The 15,529-nt window shown below is 35.8% G+C and overlaps 1 protein-coding gene across 1 annotated transcript in view; it reads right to left on the minus strand.

Moving 5' to 3' along the window:
* Positions 1 to 15,529, minus strand: part of ADARB2 (adenosine deaminase RNA specific B2 (inactive)) — a 339,858-nt gene that overhangs the window by 191,779 nt on the left and 132,550 nt on the right. The window contains exon 2 of the mRNA XM_072412630.1: positions 1,002 to 1,037. Within this exon, the coding sequence (XP_072268731.1) occupies positions 1,002 to 1,037 (36 nt within the window). The remainder of the gene's footprint in view (positions 1 to 1,001; positions 1,038 to 15,529) is intronic.

Below are 15,529 nucleotides of genomic sequence, written 5' to 3' on the forward strand. Positions count from 1 at the left end.
ATATTTTTGCTTTACAAACATTTTTAGAATATAAAAGTGAAGCCATTGATTGTGTAGTAGAGAAAATCACAGGATTGCTTCAAGGAAAGGACACAGAAAAGCCAAAATTCAGTTTTTTTGAGTTTACAGCCACCTTGACCGGCCACCAAGTTAAATGAATTAGAACCTAGTACAACCCGAACTTAGTGTTTGAGTTGGAACTTTTGAGTCACCTACTATTTAAGGACCCATTAAAACATGTAGGCACTCTTGAATGCCCATCCTAGAAAGAAAAGGACCTGGATAGTCTTGGTTGCCTCAACTATAGTGAGAACCCAGGTCACTTCTGAATACCCAACCTACAGCAAAATCACCTAGGGCACTCTTGAATTACCATCCTACAGAGAAAGACCTAGGGTGCTCTTGGTTGTTTCAATGAAAATTGCCAGGGCATTCTTTGCTGCTTCAACGATAGTTACGTGACCCAAAGCACTCTTGGTTACTTCTGCGTGCTTCACCTACATTTAAAAGATCCAGAGAGCCGTGGGTATCCAATAGTGAAATATTTTACAAAGCATTTTTTATTTCTTTTGTACATACAGTCCAACTGCAATGTGGTCTAAAGAAAAGAAGCTTTAAATACTTTTGCTGCCCAAAAGAATAACAGCACAAAAGAATGTATCTGTATTTGTTACATTGAATGGCGGGTTTTGCCTTTGCAGCTATGCCGCTTTAAGCAGAAGCAGTTGACGTTCTGATCCTCTCTAGAAGACCTGGGGTGCCTGGATGGAGATCAACAAGTGCTCCAGGTACCCCACTGCTTTGTGAGAAAATACTGCACAGCCCCTTCAGCAAATGACAATGCATTAACTATGCATGAAACATACCAGACTATTACAAAATGTGTGATTATTAAATACTCCTAAAGAGTATACAAATATTGCTTTGTGAAAATGATATTGGGATGTTAACATTTCATTTTCTACTTCTTGCTAATGGAAAAAAAATTCTATGCAACTTACCCTTCTGTGTACAGCTCCCGTTTTCATTTCTGTACCCTGCAAAGCAAAAAAAAATGTTTTAATGTGTAAAACATGAACATGAATTAGTAGCATGCGTTACTGTACACATAATAGATAGTAAGAAGCAGTATACTATAGAATCATCTCTTACTGGAACAACAAAAAGAATGTACACCCTCATTTAGATAATGTTTTTTAGGTACCATGTCAGTAGATAATGCTTCTGACACACCATGGCCTTCTTTTAATGCATATTTTATTTCTAAATGTTTTTTTTCATGGAGATCAGTTATGTTGTGTTTTCCATGGAGAGCCTTGTCTTCACTAAGAAAGCAGTACCTATAATTACTTCACTCAGTGCTCATTTACTAAATCAGTAGTTCACGTTACTGTGTTTATCTTGAGTTCCCAATCATGTTAGTTAAATGAAAAACAAATCAGGATTTTAAATTGATTGGATGTTTAAATTGAATACAGTGTCACCGTATTCACTAGTGGACTCACAAAGTGAACATTTACTGTGTACTGGGTAATAAGGCTTTAAAGTAAAGATAACAGAGACTGTTGATCCAGGGATCACCTGAATGCCTCATGGAATCAGGAAGGATTTTTTCCCCTGTTGTAGCAAATTGTACCAGGGTTTTTTTTTACCTTCCTCTGCACCAACTATGTCTTATGGGGTTTTATATCTGGGATATGTTCATTTCCATAGTGGTTGACCTTGTGTCTTTTTTCAACCTAACCTACTATGTAACTACGGTATTAACCTAAAGAAATAGAGGTTGTTGACTTAATGTAATAATTAAGGTAAAGTTGTAATTTGGATTAATCATTCATGTCCAAAAATAAAAAAAAACGTTTATTTTATTCTACTTGTACATGATTAAGAGTTACAAATGAACGTTTTAAATTTTCAATGAATCACAAAATGTAGAAGGTCTCCTATCATCCCTCTAGAGGTGTACTACTTCCCAAGTTTCCCTAGTGCAGCAAAAATTGAAACCCATTGTGTCACATAACTATACATATATGACCAACTTGATATGGAGAGATGGATTGGGTTGGAGGTAAACTATACTAAAAGAATAACTTTAGGGCTGTGTCTTGATGGATTTTTGTACCAGTTACAAGGATTTCTATTTCCATACAGGCCAAATGCAGGTCAGAAGAGGGTCAACTGAAGTTTAAATGCAACTGTCCATTATTTCTGAATGAATTCAGAAGCATCACAAACCTATTTCAAACGGATGCCAAGTTCAAAGCTGTCCCTACATATCCTTAAAGCCCAACTAAACCCAAATTTAAGCAAGGCAAAATCTAATAAACATAAGAGAGGATACAAACAGAGAAATCTATTGTAAAGTAAAACAAAACAAATGTGCTTACACACTGCATTTCATCTAATTTCCTCCCATTTCCTTAGCTGGTGGGATGGGTAATCAGATGTGACAGTGTAACTGCTAAAGTAGGAAGAACAATAGATACCAGGCTACATTTCTCAGCATTCCTGTAATACAGTGGAAAGCATATGTCTACATGAGGGGGCAAGACTTGTAGTTCACAGTAAGTGGTGAATAATTGTAAGACCTAAAATGTGTCAAGGCTGTGATGATAGAAGCACAGCTACACAATGGTAAAGTTAATTTCCAAAAGTATACTTTTTAGGTTTGGTTGGACTTTAAGCTAAGAAACTACTTACAACCATTCTCTACTTTTTGATCAGTAACTAAATAACTCAAAGTAAAACTATAACAGAAATTTTATTATAGAAGTGATCAATATTCAGTATGACAGATGTTTCCAGAAACTGGAATTTCCACAAAGAAATCGTGAAAGCCTGGAATTGGCAGGGGATATCAGAGGGAACTGGCAGCTATGCATTGTCATTTTGCTGTATTTTTCCACACAGTCAAAATCAATGTACTTTAACTATGTGTACATAAGTATATTAGAAAAAATAATGCTTCAGTCAAAAGAGCAGTGCAGACACAGAGCGGAATAAAATTCCGCAGCAGACAGATTGAGGCTGGGTGTGAAGAGAGGTGACATTCACAGTGATCTGAGTAGTTTATGAAGGGCAAACCACATCAGTCTCCTGGATGGCAGCTTTACAATAGCCTGTGAGCCATACAATGTCTCTGAGGATAATCTTGGCCCTCTTGTTACAATAGGAGCTTTGTACAAATTCAGTGCAGCTGCAATTATTTGCATATGCTCATTATAATATAGATGATCTGGTGGTAAACTGAATAACTGCTGTAGTGTAAAAAGGCAAATCTGACAATGTAGCCCTAGGCAAAAAAGTGTTATTTATTATTGTACGTATGTTATTTCGCCAATCAGGTCTTATTAAAAACGATTCATGTTTGCAGTCAGATCAATAGAAAACCTAAACATATTCTCATGGAGTAGCAAGGATGACTATGACCTAATACAAGGTTTCCTAAACAATAATCACTCAAGCAGCTAAAGATATGCCAACACAGGCGTACCTGGATTAAAAATTGTATATTATACAGCATTAATTGCTTTATTTGTAAAGGTGACTGTGGAGAAGTACTTAAAGTATACTTAAATCTAATAACTATAATCTCATATAAGCATTAAAATGTTCATGTGATTTCCAAAGTAATTTACAATGTTGGTAAGTGTGCAGCTCTCATCAATATAATACCTAGTGATCCTGCCATAGAGGTCCCAGTAATAGATTGAGAACAATGACCCTTATTTAAGACACAGTGAGCTTTAGCAAACTAAGTGTCATTAAATTATAGTTTATTGTACATTGACTTTAAAATACAGGCTTCATAGTCCATGCTGTACAATGTGCATACTGCGTTGACATATATGCAAGTTGTGGCCTCAACAGGCAAACCCAGGCTGTCATGGGAAGTGTCACCAAAGAGTGTTGGAACAAGGTATTCCTGGAAAGTGAAGGCCAAAGCCCTGTGAGAGGGGAGCTAGGCATGGGCCAACATGGCTGTGGGGGGGAAGGCCAATAAGTTAGGTGAGGAAAAGGGGGGGGATGGTCAGATGGGGGCGAAGATGTGGATAGGTAGATAAGAAAAACCATGGGTGGAAAAGAAGAAAAAGGGAAAAGGGGGCTGAGGTCAAATTTTTGGACAGCTAGAGAAAAGATTCCTGCCAGCCGACTCTGTGTTTGGGTGGATTGGGGACATCGAGGGGTGGGCGGTGTGAGGTCCTCGAAGACAGGGTGTTGTGTAGCTAAGTGGTAAAGTGATGGAGTGTAGAGAGCCATCTTTGGTATAGGGTCTCCAAAACTGGTATGCATGATTTATATAGTTCCCGAGGCGATGGAGTGGCACCTGGGGGCCGTTTAGATATATCAATTTGAATCGCAGATCCCATGTTAAGTGTGGTGAAGGAGTTAAGGCATGTTGAGGACCTGCCCCCTGAGTGGGGGTTGGTTATATGTTTCAGTTAATGTTTATATGGTTGTAATCTGAAATGTTGTACGTTATATAATAATAAATTGATCAACTATTAAACGTTTTCTGATTTAAGGCTCAACATTTTTATTTCTATATAGGATAATTCAGAATGATGGAGTGAATAACCTATTTTTTTTCTAAGTTTCAGTGAATTCTGCTGCAGAACGTCCACTACTTAGCTATGAAATGAGTCTCATTTCATCTGCTGCATGCTCCATAACGTAAAAAGATGCTGATGTGATTTGAAAGAGAGAAGAGAGACTACAGAGTTCACCTACACATATTCACCCATACCTGAAAAATTGGTTTTCAATAGTCTTAAAAGTAACTGGTTAGGGACGTGAATGGGGTCATTTTATTTTTTCATTTGTTTTCTCCAAATCATAGACCAGAAAACTTGCTGAAACTGGTACACTAATAACTTTTTTTTGCCCCTTTGTCTAGTCTTGACACAACACACTTCATAATAAGTATCTAATTGTCTTATTATTAGACATCTATCTTGATAGAAGAAATATTCAACTCATTGGCCCTGATTTATTAAAGTTCTCCAAGGCTGGAGAGACTACACTTTCATCAGTGAAGCTGGGTGATCCAGCAAATCTGGAATGGATCTGGTCCAGGATTGAAAACATTTGCTAACAAATAGCTTGACTTTTAGGAAATCCATTAGAGGTTTGCTGGATTACCCAGCTTCATTGGTGAAAGTGTATTCTCTCCAGCCTGGAGAACTTTAATAAATCAGGGCCATTGTCTTATGATTTGATTAACAGAACTTTCAAATGATATATTTCCACTTTGTCAGCAGAACATACACATCACATGTGGTTAACATGAATATTTCTGTTATACAGTCATGGCTGTGTCCTTCCCCATTTATTTACTGACCACAGCTGTGACATCAGCTCATAGTCTCAATCACAGATGTCCTTGTGTCCTCCCTGGAGACGGCTCATCAAAAATCCCATTGAGAGATGACTGCCATCCAGGCACTTGTCGTGTCATTGACTGTTGAATTATAGACCGTGCAATTAAATATGAGATTTTTGTGAACGCCCCCAACCCCGTAGATAAAGGGAATAGATTAGGTTGAGTGTTTGTTATAACATGTGTTATGACGCTCTGATATTGGGAAAACAAAGCAGCTGATGCCTGACTTACTATTAAGCTTAACTCCTGGAGGTATAAGAAAATCCTATTTAACGCCTTTATGTATTCATTACCAATTCATGATATGTATTTTTAATAGAAACTAGTACCTAGTTAAAAGCGTTGGGATGGATTTATTGGGCCAGATTTATCAAAGCTCTCTAGGACTGGAGGAGATATACTTTCATCAGTGGAACTGGGTGATCCACCAAACCTGGAACTGATCTGGTTCAGGATTGAAAACATTTGCTAACAAATAGCAAATGACTTTTATGAAATCTATTCCAAGTTTGCTGTATCACCCAGCTTTACAGAGGATAGTATATCCTCTCCAGCCTTGGAGAGCTTTAATAAATTAGTTTGATTCTACTCAAAGAGACCAAGTATTGTTGCGTTTTGGCCACGTGCATAGGTGGAATTTTACAAAGTCTGAAAGCTGAATTCCAGGTATACCTTTCCTCCACATTTTAAAAACAGTTAAATAAAACAAAGCATTATTTCCCATAGGTGTTTTACCCAATGGCACTGTATAAAGTCTGTAACTTTAATTAGACATAACTTGCCCTGTTGGTAGACTTGCATTGAGATAAGGTGATACGGAACGTACATTTAGAAAACAGAACTTGAGTATGTAGTGCGCATGTCTGACCATCCCATGTGAATACTTGCAAAGTTTTTAAAGATTAACACATACCTATTAAAAAGTTTCCATTTAGTTCATTGCTTTTCATGTGGATATGTAAAATATTTTTCAGAAAAGTTTTCTTTTATACTTTAACAGAAATGATAAACTCTTTACATTTACATACTGGGTGGAAAAACCACTTACAAAGCTGGGTCCACGGCAATAATATTAGTCATAATTATACAGTCCAAAATATAATTAAGCTTAATTAAAACATTATCATTGCCCTTGATTCACTAGTACCAAAAGAATAGCAGACATTCTGAAAGTTTACAAAAAATTAGAGTATAATTTGGATGATTATTGAGTTATATACTGTATTATAAAATAATAATCTGTTATTCTAAATAACTGTAGTCTGGTGTGTTGAAGAGAGAACATCACACAGTTCATTAAAAGGAAAATGCCATTAAAATAATGCAATCATTAAAGAAATAGGAATGGCTGAGAAAAAAAGCCACAGAATTATAAATACAAAAGACAGAAAACAGGAGATTTTACATGCCTAAGAGAATATACATTTTAAAAAAGGACTGCTGTGAAAACCGTAGTATTCATTCAAGATTCTACAAATTTTTACCCAAATTGTACACATTTGTATATTGTCTTTAATTAGAATAATGTAAGAATCATGGGTCAAAGCTGTTTCACACATTTTCCTAATAAACCCAGTGTGAACATTTTGTAATTTTTTTGTAAATGTTGTGTGTTAGAAATAGATCACATCAATGTAAAGTATATGTTAAGCCAAAACTATCATATGGGGCTCTATTAGGGAAATTTGCCCAACAGTCAAATGATTGAAGACATGGTAAGTGAAGGAAAATCTACAACAAAGACAAAAATACAAATTCTAACCTTTCACTATTATACTTAAGAAAAATATTTCTGTCTGTGTTACAGTTCCCTTCACTTCCTGTCTGGTAAATTTTTGTCATCGAGGCAGGAAAAAGGGGAAATCTTCATAGAGAAATGGAGCAGGGGCAGTAAAAGTTTTAAAAGAAGCTGTAATCCTTCATTTGATTTAAAACTAAGAGACAAAGATTTGGCTGGCCACGGATTTCATTTATTGCAGCTCTTTGCAGGAAACATTATAAAAAAATATTTGATGTAACTTTTCAGGGGTTTCATATACTCATAAGTCCTATAAAAGTTAGGGATGAAAGGATGTTTTTGAACTCAGTGACATTGGTGGAACTTAAGCTTTGTTTTTGACAATGCAGGAAAGAACCAGGTAAAGTAAAAAGATACTTGTGATTCATGTTCAACTCCCTTGCATAATTATTTTCTCTGCATTCAAAATCAGTAGAAACTATTTATAAAGCAGTGAATCTAACATTTCATCAAAACATTCTCTGGTAGGGAGTTTCCCAGGTCCATGAGTTTCAATGGAATTAATTGATTTTCTTCCGGGAAATGTTTCAGTAAATGTCAAATTCACTAGTTAACCTGCTACCCATGTTACCTACTATTGGGATTAAAGTGTTTGAGAACAAATGAGAAACAAAGAAGGCCTAGTAGAGGATGCTTGTAGGAAGAAAGAGTAAAAGTGAGTACTTTCTACAAGTATTTATTTCAAAGCAGTCTAAAGGGGAGAACCTATGCTGCATAAGGAAGGGCCCAGTTTATTGGCTATGATGATACAAGATGCTCTCTTGTTGGTCTATTGTTATTAGGTGACTAGAAGAATAAAGTGTTTCATAAACTGTTTCCTGTGTGTATTGTAATGTACACCTTTGGTGATTACTCATTACATTAGGTAGGTCTTACATTATTGAGATTTAAGCATCATGTAAGTTGGTTTACGTGCATGTATTTCAATTAGCATTGTAATTACGTAAAAGAAAAACAAACTATCTTTACCACAACAGTCAACAGCACCATTATCACTTCTGTAGAGTTTATTGAACACGTCTACTTGTAGTGGGATACTTTTTTTATACTCCACCTAATACAATTATTTACAGTATTATGACATGCCTTTTGCACCAGACATGGTGCTTTGGTCATACAACATCAGGGTGATTACACAGTTGGTCTGCTAATAGTTTTAAAAGCAAATGGTGCAGCCATATGTTATGGGATAATGAGGATTAAAGGTTACAGTAATTAGAGGTCAGTATATTATCATATATTTATCCCATGCTTACCAATGTATCTAAACATATAAAGCTCAGTAGCATCTCATTACATTAATTTGGTCTCAAATGTCAACTCAATTATACAAGTAACATTCTGTGCTTGTATATGTTAGAAACCTGTGAAAATTTCAACCTGCATTGGTCATTGGATAGGGTAGGTACTTTATGTTTTAACAACTTGAAAATACTTTGTAGAGGTGCATTACATGTGTTTTAAATATTTGAAAATCACATTGTCTGGTTCCTCCAGAGGGGTTTTATAAGCATTGAGCTGTTTTTGCCTCCCAGGTCAGTTTAAGTGACACCAATGATCTTTTTGGCTATCTGTAAGGGTGACATCCTTCTCTCTGGCCAGCAATGTAAGAAGCATTCTTCCTGCTAACCACAATGCTCTTTTACTGTGAGCTGTAGTAATTATAACAGGAGTTCCCTAAGACCTAAAAGTTATTTCAAGAGGTTCCCCCTTATTTAAAAGACAGAGAAACACTAGTTCAGACTATGAACAATAAAGTACCCATTTTAACAAGCAGTCAAAGAAGTTTAAAACAAGTCATCCCTGACCTCTCTAGCTGCATACACCATAAAGTAGTACATTCTTAAAGATCTTTTTTACACAATATCTCCTGTTTCAGTCACTTTCCAACAGCTTAGAAACACTGAGTGTCTGTATTAAAAGGCTAGCAGGTAGCTATAACTTTGATGCAAATAGAAGTAATAGGAAAAAAGCAAAGATAAGTTAATCTGAGACTTTTAAGGATTAGTTTCTCCACAGTAGCTATAGCCGCAGAAGTGAACGAAGACCTATTAAATTGCCTTTTCTACTTCTGCACAATGTGGTTGATTTTCAATCGACTATGGGCTGTTCAAAAAGCAAAGTGAATTATCTCTTTGCAAGGGATATTTAAAGGACAAAGCTATGCTGATTACCTACTCAAACACATGCAATGACAAATTCTCTTTTTACATTTCTTTGCAAAGTGAATTTTCCCCATATTCAGTCAGCTAAATAAATTATCCATTATCCATAATTTTATTATATTATTATTGCAAGGTGATAATTCACCATGGTAAGTGAAATGCCTAAACTCCAATATGGTACTTATTTATTTATACATACATACACAAAGTCCGGACAAAGATCAATGATAGGGTTTCAGTGTGCATCAGTGATGACAGAGTTCTAGGGAACTCTTTCTCAATCAGGGTTTTGTGGAACCCCAGAGTTTCTTTAGTTATTTGATAGATTTTTTCTCACCTGATGGTTTCTAAATAGGTCAGAAACTGATGTAATTTGTCAGGATCAGCATTGTGGGGTCAGCTAAGCAACTCTTTTTATTACCTAAGTAGCCACTGACCCCAGTGATTTTTTTAAATGTCTCTAAGAAAATTCTTCCAATTTACCTTTACTTATTGTAATCATTTACATTGTTCTTAGCTTACTCTGAGATCTAATTTTGCACAATGGGAGAGGGGCAGAATTGTGTTACTGGCAGAATCAACAGGTATAAATAAAAAAAGAACACAGCCATCTGCATTCATTTATCTTAGCTTTGCTGATTTCAACCTTTCAATCATGTACAAGAAAAATCATTTTTTTATACTCTCCTTGGACCTGATTGGGCTGATTATTCTTTGCAAATTAAAGATTTACCACATTGACTAAGCTAAGTGGCCCGTTCCTTGCAGAGTGATAATTCCCTTTGCTGAGTGACCATTCTAACTCCTTTAGAAAATCAACCCCAATGTGTAAAAATCAGACTGAAAATGTGGCCCTTTTTAGCTCTAAAATCACTCTTCATTGCTTATAAGTGGATCCTCGGTGTAGCTTTACAAGGAGGTTTCGCAGAAACCGATCTTCCTACAAAATCATGTGAAAGCAAAGACCCCAATCCAGTAAAATAAGCTATTTGTCTACCTTTAATTAATCTCGCATTTGTAGGCTGGGACTCTGAAACGTACGCATGACTCATTACGACCGGGATGATTTACCATGTCTAATTCTAATAGCTCTTGTTATATCAAGAGATAAAACACAGCGCGGCAACTAATTATAGCTTATTGCTCCGAGGTATTGTTTCTTATGCTAATATTTTGTTACATGTAATATATGGTAGAGATTAGTTACCATCCACTGTGCTTTCTTTTTGATTCGGCTACCATTAATTCTGTATCAGAAGTGGCGAAGAGTGATTTATGAAATCTTGTATCATGCTATTGGTTTCAGTAAAACCCATAAGTCAAAACGAGTGCAGAAATGTAGCCTCTAGTACGGCCTTGCTCTTTTTATTTCTGCTACTAAAAATAATTACACATGTTGAAAAAAGAGATATATAGGCCAATGCATGATGGCATGGATATCATACATCAATGTTGGCTGCTTTCCCCAAGCACTATACACTACTTAAAATACAACAGATTTTGGGCAAAAATATTAACTATTGAAGAGTAAAAACACAAGATATCCATATCAAAGCGTTGGCAATGGAAAGCATTGGGGGAATTCAACTCTTTAGTTTGTATACTTATACGTCCTATTTATATTGTTTTACCACCAAATAGAGATCACTTTTGCATAAATAATGTTTTATAAAACTTCTATATGACAACAATTCTAAGCTATAGTAATAAAGAGCCTGGGTTGGGTTCTGCACAATTTCCCACCACATTCGAGAGTATTGTCTTTAATCAGAAAGCTTTTGTAAATGTTGTAGAACCTGACTATAGGGATTGGGTGGAGATTACAAATTAATTGAACTCCATATAAAAATCATGAAAGGGCACCATGGGTTACCAAAAGTACTTTTCACATCAAAACAATACCCACATATGTAGCATACCAATGGTTTTCCTGCTTTTAATTTATAATACTTTATTGGCTTCTCTCCCAAAATTAACTTTAGACTGTATTAAAGACATATGACTATGGTAGGGACATTACATTGTGAGCCCCTTTGAGGGACAGCCAGTGACACGACTATGGACTTAGAAAACGTTGTGTAATCTGTCGGCGCTAAAACATACTGTGTAATAATAATATTCTACATGCATTACTTTTGTGTTTTCTTGTTGATCCTTGAAAGAATATTCTTTTGATAATACATTATCAAAAAAATTTTAATACATTGTTGTTATGTGCACAACTGCATATTCCTTTCCTCCATATGGTCCAGTAAGTAATATTTTGTATTGAATTAGCTATAGATAGTAGCAGGAGAGTGGATGTTTAATTCATATTGTAGTTGAATTGGTAAGGAAGGTTAGCTAAAGCATTTAAAAAGTTTTTAAGTAGGAAAGGGAATCATGTTCAAAAGAAATTCCTAAACTGGAAGTTCCACTAATGCTGAATGAAAGCCCCTTCCCTTCTCAGCAAGAATAAAGTTATGATTACCTATTAGTATACTGTCACTGTCCATCCAAGTATAGTTCTGGGAACACAGAAAAGATGGAATCTTGATAGAGACACTTAAGTCTAATGAAAGATGTTCTTGCAAAACTTTGCCTATTCTGCATAGGAAGGTGCCATCAGCCTATGTGCTGCTGGTGGAAGGAGGGGGTAAGTATAATTCTAACTTTACCCTTTACAGCTATGTTTTTGACTTTCATATAAATGACTCAAGGAAGAGAAGGCATAAGAAAACCTTTCATCTAAATAAAAGGTCCATTTTATGACATAAAAATATATTTTTTTCAAAAATGTTTATGAATACTTAGTTCTCTAGATGTTAGTAATATTATTATTTTCATTATTATTAATAATAAACAGGATTTATATAGCGACAACATATTATGCAGCGCTGTACATTAAATAGGGGTTGCAAATGACCGACAGATACAGATAGTGACACAGGAGGAGGAGAGGACCCTGCCCCGAAGAGCTTACAATCTAGGAGGTGGGGAAAGTATCACACAATAGGAAGGGGATAAGGTATCAAATATATTTTCATTTTCTTTACACATTCAAGCTGGCCATGTGTAGGTTAGCAATATGACATATCGCTCATTCACCCAGTAGTAGCAAGGTAGAATATATCATCTATAGGATGTGTGCTTAACTCTTTTTCTGCAATAGTATGCTGAGTAGGCTGCTATGCACTATTGGCAGAATCTCAACTTTGTAGTGGCTCCCTGTCTCTTCCCATCAGGGATATTCTTCACATCAATGCAATAATATAGAAGTAAGAGGGGACAAGACATTCTCTTTATATTCTGGAACTAAAAGCTTGGGTTTAAAAATAAGAATAAGGATATGCTCAGACTGCTAGTGTGGATTCAGTATGGGTACCATTTTCTCATGTACTAAACCATTGCCGTGGGGGAGATACCATATTCTGAACCCAACAGAGAATGAAAAGTGCTGGCAGTGAGCAATTCAGTACTCAAATCTGCAAATGCTGGTTCTTTAGGAACTAGATTTGCGGTTTGGGAAGCCAAACAGCTGGCAAAGTGTTCCTGGTAGGGCTCTGAACCTGCTATGACTGCCTTATTACTTTACAACCAAATAATGTATATAGCATATCATAATTAGATTGCAAGTGATATAAATGGCTATCTTCAAAAACTATATTTCTTATAGATACAATTTGCTAGACTAGACATCTATTTAGGGTAACCCTCAGACCTACCTTTGTTACATTTTTTCTCCTAACTTCCCTCCTTCCAATTTTGGATCAGAGAAGATACTAATTACTAGCCTGAACTTTTTGCAGTGAGATTACTTTATTAGGAGGGATGAAGAGGGTCAGAAGCAAGAATATTATGTGGAAAAAATGTACAAACCTGCCTGTAGGTCAGATAGCCAAGATAGTTACATATATTGGTGAAATCCATTGGAAAAGTGTTTTAATGACAAATTATTTTATTGACCATTAAAAAAAAAAAGACCCTTTAATTAAAAGTAAAGTTTTGTGACAATCTGGGGGATTTATTTTTTCTTTTAGTCTTTCGATTTGTAGAAATAGTCCAGCAATTTTTTCGCAGAACATTTAATAGCTTCGGCTGCTCTGATTTCATCGCAGCATTTTCCCTGAGCATTGCTTCAGTGTAAAGTCAAAATATGTCTTATCTCTGTTTTACACCAGCTAGAGCAGTGAATTGTTTTTAGCTAAGCATTAGTAACTAATAGGATCACTGATTGAGAAGATGGAAATGTCATAAACTGAAAATGATGATGACACTTGCAGGATTTAAGCTGTCTACACAGCACATTTGTTTCAGAATTCGCAAAATTACATTTTTCTTTTTTTAATTATATTAACAAAAATGTACAGAGCAGAACTGATATAAATCTTGTTATGTGTCATTGTTTAGAACAACTGCTAATAACAGGGAATTTAACAGACTGTCCTTGTGTTTTATTAGAAAATGGGAATGTAAAAGGTTTTTTTTGTCAGTGTTTTGCATACTTAATAAAAGGTCTGTGTACCCAGAAGTGAACATTCATTTATATATGAAGTCTGGTGCCTTAAAGCTATACTTTAAAAGTAAAAAACAGTAAGTAGGCAAGTTTTTTATTGCAGAAGGGACAGATGATGCCCTTTTTCAAAATAAAACAAAATGATCTATCTGTTTGCGATACTTTCTGTGATGTAACCCTAACTGACATACCCAACTGGAAGGAATGTATAAACTCTTGCACATATGCGCTGAAGTTATGTCGTTCTGACCCAGACAATCAAGATGGCTGAACATCCTGAACCTGGAAAAGTGAACATTCTGGTGCTCACAATGGGAAAGGAGAGTACTTTGGAGTGTACTCCAAAAACTGCACACCAACGGGTAAGGACCTTACGGGCAGTCGTAAGCGCTGCCATTTAGGTAAATGTCAGATGTTGTAAACTATTTTGTGCCCGCTGCTAAGGTGTGATTCCAAAAAGCGACAAGTTGCTTTTGGTACTGTGGTTGCAGTTTCGTGCTTTAAAGGAAGAACTGCACACAAAAGAGTTTACCTGTGGTGCAGTCTGCTGCCTTTGGGAGAAGCCAACATAGCAGGTTTCGACTCTAGGTATGAAATGGGCCTATGTTCATTTTATTGCAGAGTGGGCAATGCATGTCCCTTCAGCAAATAAACCTGCCTGCTTGCAAACTCTTTTTTTTAAGCTTAGTTGTACTTTAAATCATTCCTTAACTTCTAGTCTATCACAAAGACTCTAGTAGTGACATTTTCAGCCCACTTGGGAATCTGGTAAATTTCAAACCCACTCTAAGGTGTCCCCATGCTTCTCATCGTCCTTAAAATATTATACATTTATATTATGGATACATTTAAATCCAGCAGGGAGAGTGGGAACCTCTTCTAATGGTTGTGGCTGCTGTGCAGAGATGGGAACTCAAGCAAAGAGATCTAATCAGCAAAGTTCCTAAGAGATATCAAAAACCTTAAGGCTGTTTAACTCTCAAGTATCTTACAAAAAATAAAAAATAAAATACCAGCATACACACGTGAATTTAGCTGCAAAGCTGAAATTTATATCCAAAGAGAAAAAATTTACTACATAAAAGATTACACTAACATATGGGCTTAATACCAGACATTAGAAAGTATCTCCAACCTTCCTCTCCATTTAAATTGCTGCACATCATTGGAGAAAGATAGTTTTAGATTATATTTGTTTCTTGATCATATATAAAAATCTGAACTTTGCTGTGTGTAGAAGCTAAGGCTTTTAGCAGATACATTAGGATCCAAAATAAACAAGTGTGCAAAAAGCCTGTGCCCCCCCCCCACATGGTGTAGTTCAATCCAATTAACTAAAAATTTTTAAGGGACACACTAGTGTCATACGTTTCAGTTGATCCACAGGACACTGTGGAAAACCAGTCATCTGACACACCCATTCCTCAGCTGGGATAAAGGCATCAAATTTACACTTATACTGGAGTAAAAGCCGTAAAAACGAAATTCTTCATTAAATATACTATTAGGTTCATTAAATATACCATTGAAAGAATTTTGCTATATTACCATTGAAAACTTTTTGCTATATCTGTTGATCATACAAGAAATACACCATTATCTCAAGCTGTGTTACAAAGCCCAATGGACATCAGGGATTTGTTGCTGGAAACAATCTTTATGGAATCTATTCAGTTAAGTGACCCATG

Source organism: Pyxicephalus adspersus, chromosome 5 (assembly GCF_032062135.1).
Source record: "Pyxicephalus adspersus chromosome 5, UCB_Pads_2.0, whole genome shotgun sequence".
Taxonomy (NCBI): domain Eukaryota; kingdom Metazoa; phylum Chordata; class Amphibia; order Anura; family Pyxicephalidae; genus Pyxicephalus; species Pyxicephalus adspersus.